The 16,766-nt window shown below is 46.3% G+C and overlaps 1 protein-coding gene across 3 annotated transcripts in view; it reads right to left on the bottom strand.

Annotated features, from left to right (window-relative positions):
* Positions 1 to 16,766, bottom strand: part of LOC308390664 (serine-rich coiled-coil domain-containing protein 2-like) — a 43,993-nt gene that overhangs the window by 16,218 nt on the left and 11,009 nt on the right. For all 3 annotated transcript variants that reach the window (XM_080872895.1, XM_080872896.1, XM_080872897.1), the window contains exons 2-8: positions 11,679 to 12,859; positions 11,423 to 11,590; positions 11,160 to 11,336; positions 11,006 to 11,079; positions 9,897 to 10,070; positions 3,276 to 3,366; positions 359 to 443 (exon numbers count right to left, since the gene is read on the bottom strand). In XM_080872895.1, coding sequence (XP_080729021.1) covers positions 359 to 443; positions 3,276 to 3,366; positions 9,897 to 10,070; positions 11,006 to 11,079; positions 11,160 to 11,336; positions 11,423 to 11,590; positions 11,679 to 12,816 — 1,907 coding nt within the window. In that variant the 5' untranslated portion in view covers positions 12,817 to 12,859. The remainder of the gene's footprint in view (positions 1 to 358; positions 444 to 3,275; positions 3,367 to 9,896; positions 10,071 to 11,005; positions 11,080 to 11,159; positions 11,337 to 11,422; positions 11,591 to 11,678; positions 12,860 to 16,766) is intronic.

The raw sequence follows: 16,766 nt of genomic DNA on the forward strand, positions 1-16,766 counted from the left end.
CAATCTGTGACATTTTCCTCACAGTCAACATCGATCTCGACCTCTAAATGACCCGCTCTGACCCCGAGCCCTCAGCGTGGACAGTCCTTTTCTCTCACCAACAATAACAACATAATCAGGCTGATACTAATAATCTCAGTACTTCTATGGGTTAAATCTTTTGTGCCCCAGGGCATCATTTCCATTTAAAACAACTATTAAATCCACTAAAAGTTGTGTTTAAATGACGAGAAATTAAAAGAAAAGACTAAAATAATCAGAATTTACAAATATCAAAAACAATGAGGTACACAGACACAAAAAAAACCTTACATAAAATCAAATAAATTGAGCTGATAGACAAACGAGCTCCACTCACCCTTCATTGTCGTTGTGGACGTCCTGCGTCCCCCAGCAGAGCTGCCTCTTCCTCCACTGAGCCATGTGGGACAGCCCGTCTCCGTCTGCAGCCGAAAAATCAAACAAGAGTCAACACTGACCGGAGACGCGGCGCTGTGGTCACCGCTGAAGCTTTTGAGCCCTGCACAGATCCTGCTGCTCGCACTGACGCGACGTGCAGATCACCATGACAACCAGTAAGGATTTAACTCCAAACAGAGGATGATTGTTTTTGTAGGACATCCTGAAAGCTTGCATCACTCTGGTTCCCTTTACAATACTTTTTAAATGACGCCAGCACTAAGCCCCGCCCCCAGCATGATGATCCCAAGTGTCCAGCAGCTGTTAGCAAACGGTCTCTGAGAAAACCTTCAGTCAGTTAAACTGGTGAACCCTAACCCCCTAACCCTAAGTCTAAACTACACATCTGAGTTCACTTTGCAGTCTCAGCTGATTTTGTTGTCTCAGCTGTTAGCATCTTTTGGCTAAGCTGTATTTTGGCTAAACCACAGCCCCACAGGCCGAGGGGGAGGTGTGACAGCAATTTTTCACACCAGCCTATTAATCAACCTAAGACCCAAACAGACTTTTAATTCATTTGAAAGCCTGATGCTTAGCCTCGTCCACCCCAGCTGTGAAACTCAGAAACCAGTCTTACTTGTTATCATCTATCGTCCACCTGGGCCTTACACAGAGTTTCTGTCTGATTTCTCAGACTTTATATCTAATTTAGTTCTGAGCTCAGATAAAATAATTATTGTGGGTGATTTTAACATCCATGTAGATGCTAAAAATGACAGCCTCAACATGGCATTTAATCTGTTATTAGACTCGATTGGTTTCTCTCAAACTGTAAAAGAACCCACCCACCACTTTAATCACACTCTAGACCTTGTTTTAACATATGGCATAGAAACTGAACATTTAACAGTGTTTCCTGAAAACCCTCTCCTGTCTGATCATTTCCTGATAACATTTACATTTACAATAATTGATTACACAGCGGTGGAGAGTAGACTTTATCACAGTAGATGTCTTTCTGAAAGCGCTGTAACTAAGTTTAAGAATATAATCCACCCACTGTTATCATCTTCAATGCCCTGTACCAACATAGAGTAGAGCAGCTATTATTATTAGCTATACTAATGCTTCGATCTTAAATAGGATCAACCTATCTCTAATAATCAGCTATGTTAAACCTTTACTCAAAAAGCATCTCTAGACCCAGCAGTCTTAGCTAATTATAGGCCAATCTCCAACCTTCCTTTCATATCAAACATCCTTGAAAGAGTAGTTGTCAAACAGCTAACAGATCATCTGCAGAGGTTTATTTGAAGAGTTTCAGTCAGGTTTCAGAGCTCATCACAGCACAGAAACAGCTTTCAGAGCTGCAGTGGTTTGTATCATATCTATCTAATAGACTCCAGTTTGTGCATGTAAATGGCGAGTCCTCTTCACACACTGAGGTTAATTATGGAGTTCCACAGGGTTCAGTGCTAGGACCAATTCTGTTTACATTATACATGCTTCCCTTAGGCAGCATCATTAGAAGACATAGCATACATTTACACTGCTATGCTGATGACACCCAGCTCTATCTGTCCATGAAGCCAGATAACACACACCAATGAGTTAAACTGCAGGAATGTCTTAAAGACATAAAGACCTGGATGGCCGCTAACTTTCTGCTTCTTAATTCAGATCAAACTGAGGTTATTGTACTCGGCCCTGAAAAGCTTAGAAATATGGTATCTAACCAGATTCTTACTCTGGATGGCATTACCTTGGCCTCCAGTATCGCTGTGAGGAACCTTGGAGTCATGTTTGACCAGGACATGTCCTTCAACGCACATATTAAACAAATATGTAAGACTGCTTTCTTCCATTTGTGCAACATCTCTAAAGTTAGAAATATCCTGTCTCAGAGTGACGCTGAAAAACTAGTTCATGCATTTATTACTTCCAGGCTGGACGACTGTAATTCATTATTATCAGGATGTCCTAAAAACTCCCTGAAAAGCCTTCAGCTGATCCAAAATGCTGCAGCAAGAGTCCTGACAGGGACTAGAAAGAGAGAGCAGATTTCTCCTGTTTTGGCTTCCTGTTAAATCCAGAATTCAAAATCCTGCTCCTCACATACAAGGTCTTAAATAATCAGGCCCCATCTTATCTTAATGACCTTGTAGTACCATATCACCCTATTAGAGCACTTCGCTCTCGCTCTGCAGGCCTACTTGTTGTTCCTAGAGTATTTAAAAGTAGAATGGGAGGCAGAGCCTTCAGTTTTCAGGCCCCTCTTCTGTGGAACCAGCTTCCAGTTTGGATTCAGGAGACAGACACTATCTCTACTTTCAAGATTAGGCTTCAAACTTTCCTTTTTGCTAAAGCATATAGTTAGGGCTGGACCAGGTGACCCTGAATCCTCCCTTAGTTATGCTGCAATAGACGTAGGCTGCCGGGGGATTCCCATGATGCACTGGGTGTTTCTTCTTCACTCACTATGTGTTCACAGACCTCTCTGCATTGAATCATATCTGTTATTAATCTCTATCTCTCTTCCACAGCATGTCTTTATCCTGTCTTCCTTCTCTCACCCCAACCGGTCACAGCAGATGGCCCCGCCCCTCCCTGAGCCTGGTTCTGTCGGAGGTTTCTTCCTGTTAAAAGGGAGTTTTTCCTTCCCACTGTCGCCAAAGTGCTGCTCATAGGGGGTTGTATGATTGTTGGGTTTTTCTCTGGATGCATTATTGTAGCGTCTACCTTACAATACAAAGCACCTTGAGGTGACCTTTGATGTGATTTGACGCTGTATGAATAAAATTTAACTTTACGTCCTTACTGGGATCCATCATTTCACTTTACAGGTATCAGTGATATCTGCACATGTTCAGACGTACCGCTGTGCAGAGAGCCATCCTCTGGGAAGTCTGCGTCCAGCATGAGATCATCATCAGCCAGATCGCAAGAGTCCAGGTTGTTCAGGATGTCCTGAAAGACAGCGTACGACAGAGACACGCGGTCTTTAATAAGCCGACTCCAAGAAAACACACCGGGCTAAATTCAATGAGCAGAAAATGTTTCAGGAACTTCTAACGTCAGCGTGCAGACAGCGAACGAGAGCATCCAGAGCTGGAAATACAAATGCTCCTTTCTACAGAGCACCACACAGGAAAGATGAGAGTACGGATCCACTCAGTGAAGTGTTGTTTAGGTCCAAACCTATCCCGACTGAACAGTTACAGCTTCCTGTCCTTTATTTTGGAAAAGAAACATTAAAAGGAGATAAAGAAAGAACACCGAGACGTCTCCGTTTTCTTATCTTGTAAATAAAGAAAACACGTTTTTGGAAATCTGGACCCTGCTTCCCTGATTTCCTTTCCTCAAACCTAAACTCAGCAGATTTTGCTGTTAGTGTGAACATCAGCTGATAAAATCGGATACAAGCACGACTCACTGAGCGAGCGGCTTTCACATCATTGGGTCACCTGTTACTGCAGCTGGTTAACGACAACAACACGACCACTCACAAATCCACGCAGCTCCAAAACTAAAGAGTTTCATGCAGCTTTAAAATGTATTTAATAAAAACTTTTATTAGCAGAGCCACGAGGAAGAAACGGTGCATCACTTTAAAACAAAGAAACGTTCTCTGTCTGACTGCTGTCAGAGCTCTGAGGATAAATATCTATAACTAATCAATCATATCTATCAGTTAAACCTGAACAGTAGGTTTTACCTTGTATTGTGTAACATGTCACAGGACATCTGCAGGCTACAGGTTAAGGATCAGCTTTGAGCTCCGTTCATTTACAGAAGGACACATGCTGACCGTGTTTTTAAAGTTATTCTGAAAAAATAAACGAGCGTCATCAGAAAACAGCAGCAGATGATCCTTCTATCATCCAGGACAGCGGTCGGAAAACTTGATAGTATCTCGATATTTGTGTGTTAGAGGAAAAAGAACATTTATTGAATAATTCTCTATTTGATTCTAGTTTTGCACAAGGTGATCAGACAAAGTGCCGTGCTGCACAGACCGCCGACCTCGAAGAAACACAAAGACCAAAGAAAAAAAATCAACAACAATTTAACGAAGCAGCTGACAAAAGGCACAGACCGTCCCCTCGTCGTCAGCAGGTCTTTTGTGCTTGCTGATCAGCTCTGAGTTCTTCTGTCTGTGCAAGAGTTCGGAGGCTGCTTCATGCAGAAGCATCTGCCTGCATGTGCTCAGCCACAGCCACACACACACACACAAACGCACGCATTCACGCACACACAAACGCACGCATTCACACACCCTGGTGGCTGAGAGCAGTCATCCACATCAACGCACCGCCTCCTAATCTCCTCCTGCTCCCTCATCTCTTTGCTCCTCTTTGTCATCTTCACCTCTTCCTCTCCTACTTCCATCCTGTCACTTCACCTCCCTCCTCTTGCCCTTCTTCCCTTCTTTTCTCTTCCTTTTCCTTCTCTCTCATTCTTCTGCCCACATCATTCACAAAAACACGTATCAACAAGAAACTAAATCACTGATTTAGACTTCAGGGTATTTCATAGAGCTGTGAGCACAGAAGCTAAAGTAACGTCATTAAACGCTACTTTAGCGCTAACCGAGTCCATGACAGGAGAACACAACACAACATTATAGTATGTACTGATTTTATAATCAATAAATCATGAGAAGGTTCAACCTAAAGATGTAATAACGAGCACTGCCCTCTACAGGAGGAAACAGGAAGAGCATGAAGAAGATGCCCTCTGACATCACAGTGACATCAAAAGGCCGACGTCAGCATGTTGTAATAAAAACATAAAACTGAAACACGTTGCTGAGCTCTCGGCTTGCTCTCGTTTCCGTATTAATCCAGCCTAAACAGGAAGCAACTTCTTATCTGCCAATTCTGTTTATGGCTTTTATTGTGGAATAAAAAGTGGTTAAAAATGTTAACATGGTCTTTGGTCAGTGGTTGTTGATCAATGGTCATGAGAATTTGCATAATTAAGATGAAGGAACTGCCCTCCCAGCCCATTGTTGCTTCACTGGGCTGGTTTCAGTCATTATGCAAATGTCCTGTTTATAAGATTGAAGCCTGCAGTCAGCTGAGACTGAAGACGTCACCTGGATGATGATGAAACGTTTCCCCCACAAAACGCTACATTCTTTTTAAAAATGGAGAAAATAAAATTTAGACTCAGAGGAAATGTTAATAAGTTCTCACAGATGTGGCAGCCTTTTATCACTTACTTTAACTCGTTGAAAACACTTACAATAGACTAAACTTTTGTACCACAGGGTTCCCTTCTGTTATGGTTTTGGGAGGGAGTTGATTTATTTATTTTTTTTTTTTCTGTTTTATTGTTATTATCCGAATTTCGATGGCCTAATTTGTTTTGATATATGTCTTTATATCGGTTGATACTTGCTGTATTGGGCCTGATATGTTAAATTACATGTGCAAAACTTTATAAATAAAGAGGGGAGAATTTCACCATAAAAGCTTAAATGCACAGAGCAGTTGCCACGTGACTAATTGATTAAACATTTGCATTAATGAACAGTCAAAAAAAAAAAAAAAAAAAAAATGCTACATCCGGATGAACAGAATCAACTTTTGGAGAGTTAAAAATTTTAGTTTTGTTTCATAACATTTCTTAAACTCTCCTCGTGCCACGCCCCCCTGTGATCATCGTTACTCCTCCTCTTTTTCTGTCCTTGCTCTGATGAAAACACAGAAACCTCGTCGTTGTCCTGACCCGTCTGTTAAAACAAACAGAGCAAAGCTTTCCCCTGAGGCAACACTGACCCCTGGTGGTCGGGTCAAACATTTCTAATGATAATTTCAGTTTCACATCTGCCAACAAACAGAAGACAATCAGGTTAAAGCTTAAAGACGAGAAAGGCTTGAGCCATCAGTCCAGAGCTCGTTAATGTCCTCACATCATTAAGACCCTCAGCTCACTGCGATCAATCACTCGTTGGGCCCACAGCTCATTAACGCAGAGGGCACATGGAGACGGGAGCTCATTAACAGCCTCTCAGCATCATTCAGGATGGAGATTAACTTTACTCAACAGGACAGAGCGTACATGAAGCCACGGCTCGAAGCAGTTTAACACATCTGAATCCCTTTGACTGTTAGCCTTCAGCTTTGTGTAACACCACCCAGATGCTCACTTCATGTCTGATAAGAAGACAGAAACATTAGTCGTTTATGGCAGCTGTAGCTCCCAGTAAACACTGATGCTAACGAAGTGCGATTTATTAACCTGCAACAAGCAGAATGGCCGGGTGGCGTTTAAGCCGCACAGATACAGGATGTTTAAACTGACTTCCTGTTTCCTGTGCCAGTTTATTTATTTATTTATTTCAGCTGGTTGTTGTGTTTTCATCAGGGAGGTTGCAGAGTGCCCTCTGGTGGATAAATTATGCAACATCCGCACTGATAACATGGTCGAACGGTGTTTTTATCCACGTTATAAGGTTTCATTTATTGGCTGTTATACAAGCTGACACCGACACATACATCTGTAACCATTACGGTCCATAATACCGATAAACCAGTCGGACTTTAGCAGAGATGCTCTTAAAACTGGAAAACCGTGAGAAGAATGGGAGCTTCCAGCTTCTCTCGCCCAGTGGCGAGACACTTCAGACACCTCAGACACTTCACACCTCCTCTATTCACCCTGCTCACTCCCCCCCACCCCCAACAACAGCATCCAATACACACTCAACACAAGGCTCCAGCCTGTCTCTCTCAACCACCCAGGTTAGGAGGGAACTGAGGAGGATTAATGGCAAGAAGGCAGCGGGCCCAGATGGCATCAGCTCGAGGGTCGTCAGGTCCTGCGCGGACCAACTGTGTGGGGTGATGGAGCACCTCTTCAACCTGAGCCTGAGGTTGGGAAGAGTTCCACAGCTCTGGAAAACCTCCTGTGTTGTACCAGTGCCAAAGACTTCACGCCCCAAGGACCTCAACAGCTACAGGCCGGTGGCTCTGACATCCCACCTGATGAAGACCCTGGAGCGGTTGGTCCTGGCTCAGCTTCGGCGCCTAACAAGCTCATCACTGGACCCACTTCAGTTTGCCTACCAGCCTGGCATTGGCGCGGATGATGCCGTCATTCACCTCCTACATCGTTCCCTCGCTCACCTGGAGACCGCTGGAAGCACTGTGAGAATCATGTTCTTTGATTTCTCCAGTGCCTTCAACACCATTCTTCCCTCGGTTCTGAAGGACAAGCTGGTGAACTCTGGAGTGGACCATCACCTCACTACCTGGATTTTGGACTACCTCACCGACCGACCACAGTATGTGAGGACTCAGGGCTGTGTGTCGGACAGGGTCGTCTGCAGTACGGGGCCCCACAGGGAACGGTTCTGGCTCCGTTCCTCTTCACCATCTACACTGCAGACTTCTCCCACAATTCCACCCAGTGCTTCCTGCAGAAGTTCTCTGATGACTCTGCAATAGTCGGCCTCATCACTGATGGGGACGACAAGGAGTACAGAGGACTGACTCAAGACTTTGTGGACTGGTGCCAGCTGAACTACCTCCAGATCAACGCCAGTAAACCCAAGGAACTGGTGGTAGACTTCCGCAGGTACAAGCATTCTCCACTGCAACCACTGAACATCCAGGGTATGGACATTAAGGCTGTGGACAGCTACAGGTACCTTGGTGTTCATCTGAACAACAGACTGGACTGGACTCATAACTCAGACGCCCTCTACAGGAAAGGGCAGAGCAGGCTGTACCTGCTGCGGAGACTCAGGTCGTTTGGGGTGGAGGGCCCACTCCTGAAGACCTTCTATGACTCTGTGGTGGCTTCTGCTATCTTTTATGGTGTGGTCTGCTGGGGCGGCAGCATCTCTGCTGGGGACAGGAAGAGACTGAACAGGGTGATCCGAAGGGCCGGCTCTGTTCTAGGATGCCCTCTGGACCCAGTGGAGGTGGTGAGTGACAGGAGAACGGCGGCTAAGCTGTCATCCCTGTTGGACAACGTCTCCCACCCCATGCAGCAGACTGTGACAGCACTGAGCAGCTCCTTCAGTGGGAGACTGCGGCACCCACGGTGTGGGACGGAGAGATTTCGCAGGTCTTTCCTCCCCACTGCTGTCAGACTCCACAACAAAGACTTTAACTGAACAAACACACACATCCATACATATGCAATAACACTAAGTGCAATAATCCTTTCTGTCATCGTTGTATTTTTACTCAGTTGTATATAGCATTCGTATTCTATTTTTATCTTATTGTATATTTATTTTATTTTATTCTACTGTATATAGTATTTTATTTTATTCTATTCTGTACAGCTGTGTACTGTATTTATTCTTATTGTATTCTAATTTTTGCCTCATAACTTTTGCACTGTCCACTTCCTGCTGTGACAAAACAAATTTCCCACGTGTGGGACTAATAAAGGTTATCTTATCTTATCTTATCTTATCTCTCATCATCTCATGAACATCAGTGTCTGTAAAGTTTCAGTGGACACTGGAAGCTGGAGACAAACTTTACTGAATAAATGTCTGATATTGTTCAAAAATAGAAAGGATGCATGAGGAAGGTCAAGAGAGAGAGATGCTGAACACTGAACGTGTCACTGCGGAGTAAAAAATAAACTCCTGACCACAAATACAGAAACCGCAGCTGGATTTAAGGGAGTATAAACAGTGAGGGAACCTTTAACATCCCTTCAACTGTAGAAGAAGAAGAAGAAGAAGAAGAAGAAGAAGAAGAAGAAGAAGAAGAAGAAGAAGAAGAAGAAGAAGAAGAAGAAGAAGAAGAAGAAGAAGAAGAAGAAGAAGAAGAAGAAGAAGAAGAAGAAGAAGAAGAAGAAGAAGAAGAAGAAAGGTGGAGTGAGGACGAGACTAAAGAGGAGTACAAAGAATAAAAGGAACAACAACAACATGATGTAAATATATATAATATAAATATATATAATCTTCTATAATTTCTAAAGAGAAATTATAGAAGAGAAATGAAGAAAGGGCAGAACAAGAAGAAGAACAGGACATCTGATCGGCCGTGAGTGTAACTCACAGAGTGGACACAAGAGGGAGCCAGAGGACTTCCTGCAGACTTAGATGAGCTGAAACGTGACACCAGCGTTCATCGTGAGATTAAAATGTCTGATTTTCAGTTTGATAAATGAAACTGTGGGTTAAACATGAACTCTGACTAAACTTTGGACATTTCAAATCAATGAAATCAAAACACAAGATCAGTCTGAGTGAAGCTGTTTTTTGAGCTCCCCTGAGAGGCCTCGAGCTCAGACTTTAAAAACTTTGTGCTAATCTGACACGTGACTCCATCACGATGAAGCGTCTCCATTGTGCCGTCTCTGTGGAAGCAAACCTCAGCGGAGCAGCACAGCAGACGCCTCCTGAATGTTAAACGCTCCTCTTTGTCATTTCTCTGCTGCGCTGCCACGAAATCATCCAAACTACAAACCAGCCTGGAGGAAGGTTGGGGGCAAATGTGTGTGAGCTGCAGGTTTGTCCTTACGATGCTGTTGAGGTCGGAGTCGAAGCTCCCGATGTGGTGGGTGGTGTTGCTGCTGGTGTGAATGGACGCGGTTGTGGCGACGCCCCCCAGGGGCTCCAGACCCTCCTCGTCCCACATGTAGGTGCCCCCGGACCCGCAGCTGTCGGAGGGGGACAGGTCCAGGGACGAGCCGCCCTGCAGAGGGGACGGACATGTTTGATTCAGACCACGTGGAGTTTTTCAGCTTTTATTAAACGTTCATGACTGCAGATGAGAGCAGGACAGACGTCCTCCTCTGTCTTTCCCAACAGCGTCCTGCCTCACCCGGCTTTCAGGGACAGAAACCACGTCTACACCCTGCCTGTTAACTGTCCACGTGTGGGGCTGCTTTCACCTGCTGCAGCTGAGCTGTGAGTCAGGTCAAAGTATGACTCAAAGATTATGTCATGTTTCTGGAAATGGGTTAAAGGTTTGACAAATGGAGGAAACTGTGACAATTCAAGAGGCTAAATATCTGAAGTGGGTCTATGAGGTGAGGCTGAAGGCAGGGTGAGGCCAAGCAGCATCCTCCTGTGCTGATATCAAAGCCTGCAGTTCCTCTAATGTCCACTAGAGGCTGACTCAGTGTTAAAGCTCTACAGCAGAAAGAAACATGCTGACGGCCTCATACAGAAACTCTTCATATCAACTGTTTTCACAACTCACCTTTTTAAACTGTTTTAAGGCTTAAAGTCTGCATTATTAGGGGTGTGGCCTCTTTGACTGACAGGTGAATGGTGACACAGGCGGCTGTAGCTGCTAGCTGTCTGCTAGCTTCACCTCAGCTAACTGGAGTCCCTGAACTGGACCTCCGGACTGTGTTTGTGCTGTTAGACTCTATTTTTTCATACAAATGAAGCAGCCTACTGGCTTTTATTGATTTCTCTAATTAAAAAACAAAATCTGGCAAATGTAACAGGAAGTGTTGGCCCAAAACTACAAGGAATATGGCCGCTAGCACAGGCTAAGCCACAGCATTAGCCGATAGGTTGGCAGACTGTGGTTTTATAAAGAGAGCTGCTGCTGTGGGCACTGATAGCTCCTTCTGATTGGTGGATAGAAAGTTCTTTGTATGGGTTTAATGGCGCTACCTGCTCGTGGTAGTCCGGCTGACTGGACCGTCTCCGGCGGGAGAGTCGGGTCAGCTGATGGTCTCCTCGTTCACCTGAACACAAGCAGGATTTTTTTTTTTAAGCAGTCGTCTCGACACTTTTTCTCCTCCCTCCTGCTCCTCATAAAACTCACCTGTGAGTCTCACGCTGCTCCAGTCGATACCATCATCCAGAAAACACAGCCCGGTCGCCTTGGTGACACAATTAGCGACCACCTTGTCGTCATCAAACCTGGCGCACGATTGGTCGAGCCCGGAGTCGTCTTCCTCGTTTTTGGAGGAGAGCAGCAGGATGCCGACGCCTCCGTTTCCTGCAAACAGCAGACAAGCGTCGCCGTGAAGTCGGATATTATTCTAATTTACTGACATCTATATAAAATAAGAAATCTGATCTCACCGAGGTTGTCAAAGTCGTCCATGTACTCCTGACTGGTGTCGTTTCTATCCAGAGAGGAGGTGGAAGACAGGGACATGTCCTCCAGCGTCTCCCCTAAAATCGACACCTCTGCCTGGGATGCAGGCTCTGCCGGTAGCTCCTTTGCGTCCGGAGCCTCTGGAGTGTTTTCTGGAGGAGGACGAGCAGCTGTTAGAGAGAAACTACAAACAGACAAAAATAAAAAGCTGTGGGTAAAATAAAGAGTTAAAAGCTGAACCTGGGCTGTTTTCTGTCGTCGAAGGCGTCTCTACAGAGTCCTTCCGTCTGCTCAGTCCTTGGTCGTCTACACACTGATTGGCCGTCGTCGCTCGCAGTGGGCGGGACTGCTTGATGAGTGTTGGGCGTGACATCTTGTAGCTGATGCCACTGGGCCTGGAGGTGGGGCTCAGGCTGGGTAGGAGAGGTTTCTTTAAGGCAGATGGAGGCAGGAGGGAGGGGACCCCCGACCTCGCTGAAGGTGGTTTCAGCAGGCTGCCTTTAGGTGGAGCCCTGCTGGTGGAGGGGGACTGAGGGAGGGACGAGGAGGAGGCGGAGGAAGGAGTGAGGGTGGGGGAGGGCTGCCGTCGGACCTGGGTGAGGCTCCGTGAGCGAAAGCGATCGTCTTCAGTGAGCCGGACGGAGACAGCGGAGCCGAGGCTGTCGCTGGAGTACGAGCGGTTGGCTGGAGTCTTCTTCTGGAACGGGGAACCAGCTCGAGATCCAGGACCAGAACCGCCGGCACGAGAGAGGAAACTCTGAGGCCGTCTCAGAGAGCTGCTGGGTCCGGGCCGCGGTTTGGGCCCCGAAACGCCGTTCAGGGCGTGTTTGGCGCCGTTGGTCGGCCCTGATGGACTCAGTTTGTTGGATCTGATTTTGGAAGCAGGAGGCGTGCTGGGGCTGGACTGTGGAGACGGCGATGATGATGATGGCACAGGCAGGCCAAAGCCACGCCCCTTTTCCACAGAGGCTGCTTTTTTGGCGTCACGCTGGGAGTAAAACTGCTGGACGCTGCTGCGATTCCACCCGCCCTTCCCCCGGCTCCACGCCCTCTCCCCATCACCGCCGCCGTCCACCATCAATCCATTTTCTCTCCTCAATTTCACAGAAATCGAACTCGGCACTCGGATAAATCCATTCTGTTTAGCCGAGGACGGGGGCGCCGTTAGGGCGCCGTTGCCCCCTGATGGTCCAGGGTGGTGGTAGAACCCGTTGGTGAGGCGGGTGCCGGCGCTGGCGGCAGCAGCAGCAGCAGCGCTGGTGCTGACAGCGGCGGTGGCGGCGGGAGCCGTCTGAGATCTGGGCCGAGAACCAAACTTGGGCAACCTAGAGACCATGGTGGGCATGGCGGGAGGGTCGACGAGATGAGGGGCTGACATCAAACCCCGCCCACTTCACCATGGAGACACAGAGTCAGAGGATCTGGACAGAAGACAGGAAAAGATGATGTTAAAGGTCACGACCTCAGAAAGGTCAACTGTTCTGAAAACTATTCTTCTAAAACTCTCAGTGATGAAATTTGATTAAATTAAAAAATGTTTTAAATTGTTTTCCAAAGAAAAACAAAAAAGACAAATTTCAGCAGCAAAGTTTGGACATGTGGAGTCAAACGAGTCCTGCGAGGTTCCCTCGGTTAGCTTCACGTGCACTTTGCAGCTTAGTCTGTGTGACACTTGTGTTTCAGTGCAGACCGACAGGCTGCAGGTGGAGCTTTGTTATCACGCAAAGCAAGAACCAGTTCAGAGAACGCTTCCATGTAGAGCTACGAAGGACCTTTACTGGAAAACCTTTCAAACGCCCGTTTGCTGCGGTTTCTCTGAAGCACAACAAAGCAGCTCTCAGCGCAGCGTCTGCAGGCGCTCCTCACTGAGCAGAGCTGCAGGATCAGGACAAAGCTGCAGCAGCCTGGGACACTTTGGTGAGATATAAAAAAAGCCTGGCAGCCCACAGTGGGTGATCACATGATCCCTCTGATGGTAAAGGAAAGCCCGCCTCCATGAGGTCACCATATTCAGTTTCCCATTAAGAGCAAACTTTTCTCCTGGTTTAAAGAAAGTTTCTGAGGAAGAATCACGACAGAAGGTTCAGGGATTGAACTTTACAGGCTCGAGTGACACTGTGGAGCTGTGCTGTGGAACTTTATTCATAAAGCACATTTAATAACAACAAAATGTTGGCCAAAGTGCTGTACAAAGATTTAAAAAAGCAAAAAATTACACAGTAAGAAATAAGATCAATAACAAATACGTGGATGATGACTGGGTGGATAGATGGGTAACTCTCACGCGGTGGATAACAGGGAAGTGTGGTTTTCAGACACAACTGAGTGCAGCAAGGCCCAGCATGAGAGGAAAAAGGCTTATTTCCAAGTCATAACACCAACCGTTCCCTCTGACTCTCCAGAAACAGTCGCTGAAAGTGGTCGTCTGAGTTTCTGCTGGTCGCTCTGCTCCACAGCAGCTACGTGATAGGCTGCTTTTATAGCATTAGCATTGTTAGCTTGACATGACACCATCTGTGATGCGCGTGCAGAAACACGGAGCTGCACGTGTGTCGTGCACTGACAGCGTGAAGATAAACCAGCGTCCAAAACTTGTTTTTTGCAAACAATTCAGTTTCTGAAATCTGCAGAGCTCAGTTTGTGATCCTTATTTTTTAATATGTTTCCACCTGCGAGGCTCGCTGTATTATAAATAAAAGCTATTGTGTGTTTTTTTCAAACAAAGTGAAAAATGGATTTAACTGTAGATACGTGTTAGTGCTGCAGGACTGTTTAAATGAACAACTCCTTGTTGTGTTTTCATTCATGTTTTGAGGCCATAACAAACTGTTATTACTGTCGGTCACCTGCAGTACCTTCTCGGCCCATCAGGGGTCCCCGGCCTACACTTTGGGATTAGTCCTTGACGTGGGTAGAACAATAAACCAGCTAAGTTTAAGAGTTTGCTGAAGTTTGCTTGCTAACAAACATGTTGGCAAGTTTTAAATCCCAGTCAGCATCCACAGCTGAGCCCAGACTGAACCTGCTGAACAAAGTCAACAGTTTCATTCATTTTGGTGATGATGCATGCTGCAAATTTCCAGAAGTTTCTCAGCACCAATGACGTCAGCTACCCCGATGAAATATAATGAAGGTGTGAAGCCGACAGGCCCCGCCCTCCTGCAGAGAGCCGAGCTGCGGCGTCTGCACAGAAACTAAATTACAGCCCTGAGGGAGCGGAAAAATCCGGAGAGGAGCAGCTCTGACTCCTGCCAGTGATTAACAGCTGAAACATGTGGCAGCTGATCGCTCTGCAGCTTCAGCGCCGCCGGCTCATGTGTGTGTGTGTGTGTGTGTGTGTGTGTGTCTGTGTGTGCACGTGTGTGTTTGGGCTGGCGTGGAGATAATGCTTAAATGCACTCCGCCCCTAATAAAAACAGTCTGCTGTTCCTGCACACAGACACACATTAATGGTATGCCACACCCATCACACACACACACACACACACACACACACACACACACACACACACAGGTAAGACTGCATGCAAATCCAGAGGCCGGGAAGCTGCAGGGACACAAACCTGCGACCTGCTGCTGCATGAAGTCTTGCAGCAGCAGGTCGCAGGTTTGTGTATCTGGTTGCAGAAGTTCATAAAACCACAGCGACAAGAGTTCAGTACACATAACTCAAATGTGTCAACACACGCACACGAGTGCATGTGAGTAATTCCCACAGACACAGACATGTGACCACAGGGTGTAGCCTCACTGGTTCCTGCATCTTAATTAAGTTTAGGAGACTCTCGTTTCAACTGGAAAGGAATGCAGAGCAAACACGGAGTCAGCACTCAGAGCTCAGGAACGTCACGGTTTTAAATGCTGCAAACACAGACAGCAGCTGCTGTTGCAGAGCTCAAATAATCAAACAAATCATTTATATAGATGAAAAAGTTTAAAAGTGGCTGAACTCTGCTGCAGGCTCTGGATCAGCTGAGCGTGGGACGAGAGGCAGCGGGCGAACCACGGATCACATGGTTACAAATGACTGAACTTTCAAAATAAAGGTCAGGGTGACTGTGTACTACTAGACAAGAAAATAAAACGTAAATAAAACATCATCACAAATGTGTTGATCAAATTAAAGAAGCAGCAGCAGCTAAATTACTCTTTAAAATGCATGAAAACTTCTGATTTTATAACTTTGTTCTTTGGAAGGAGACGATTCTCTTCACTCTGTCAGGACCCACACACCTGTGTTCCTGAGCCCACACAGCCTCCATCACATGCTGGTGTTGGTCAGACCTCCGAACACTCCTGATCCACCAGTTTATAAGTATCACTGACTCTACATTAGTGTGCATTATAATCACTCTCAAATATCCTTATAGCTCTGAGCTGTTAGATTTGCCCTCTTGGCCTTCAATGGCACTTTTTACTGGGATACATAAAGACGCATCAAAGTCACTTTGCACACTGTCACAAGGAAATGACTTGATCTCCTTCGCGAGACACGTTGCACAGATTACAGACCGACGAGTCATTTACAGCCAGTTACTCTGGCGTCGGAGCGAAGCCTCCCTCTCACGTTGCGCTGATGCTAAAACCAGAACCGTCCCTCCGAGCTCGCCCTCAACTCGACTGAGCATCACGAGCTTTTCTGGAGGCCTGAAATCAAACAGCTGATGTGCTTATGGAGGAGCGAGGTAGGTAAGGCGAGACCGCCGAAGAGCTTGTGACTTCAGCGGCCAGCTGCTGGATCATCTGCACGGCCCGAAGGCTCGCCGCGCTTTAGGCCGCGCGGCCACGTGCTTCCCTCACAGTAACAACATTATTCAGCATCAAGTCTCACCTCTAAACTGAGAACATGTTTGCTGTCACTGATGTGAAGAAAGAGATGCTGCAGAAAGCTGACTCACAGCTTCCCATCAAACACTCACAGCTGGTAAAGAACGATGAACTCGGGCACAGCTGGACGTCACCGTCACTGTGGCCAGAGGGCAAAGCGCCTCAGTGAGGCACCATCGTGTATCCGTTCACTTCATCTGTATAGTACTGCATTTATGAGACACTCTTATTTTATCCACAGAATAAAGGTTTATGAATAATTCAGGTAGAAGACTCTGTGCACAGCGCCGCTGTGAGGCAGACTTTCCAACGCTCTCATCATCATCAATGTAAATATAATACTAAATCCACTTTTTCCAGCAGCAGGTTCGCTTTACTGCTTCTGCTTTGAGGATGAATTTCTGTGGGGGAAGTTTAAGTGTGTCATGGTCACGAGTGATGGAAAGGTGGCACATGAGGTCGCCTGGTGGATCAGTGTGGTGTCCACCCACCAGGAGCTCC

The sequence above is a fragment of the Rhamphochromis sp. 'chilingali' genome (genome assembly GCF_963969265.1).
Source record: "Rhamphochromis sp. 'chilingali' genome assembly, chromosome: 22".
NCBI lineage: Eukaryota > Metazoa > Chordata > Actinopteri > Cichliformes > Cichlidae > Rhamphochromis > Rhamphochromis sp. 'chilingali'.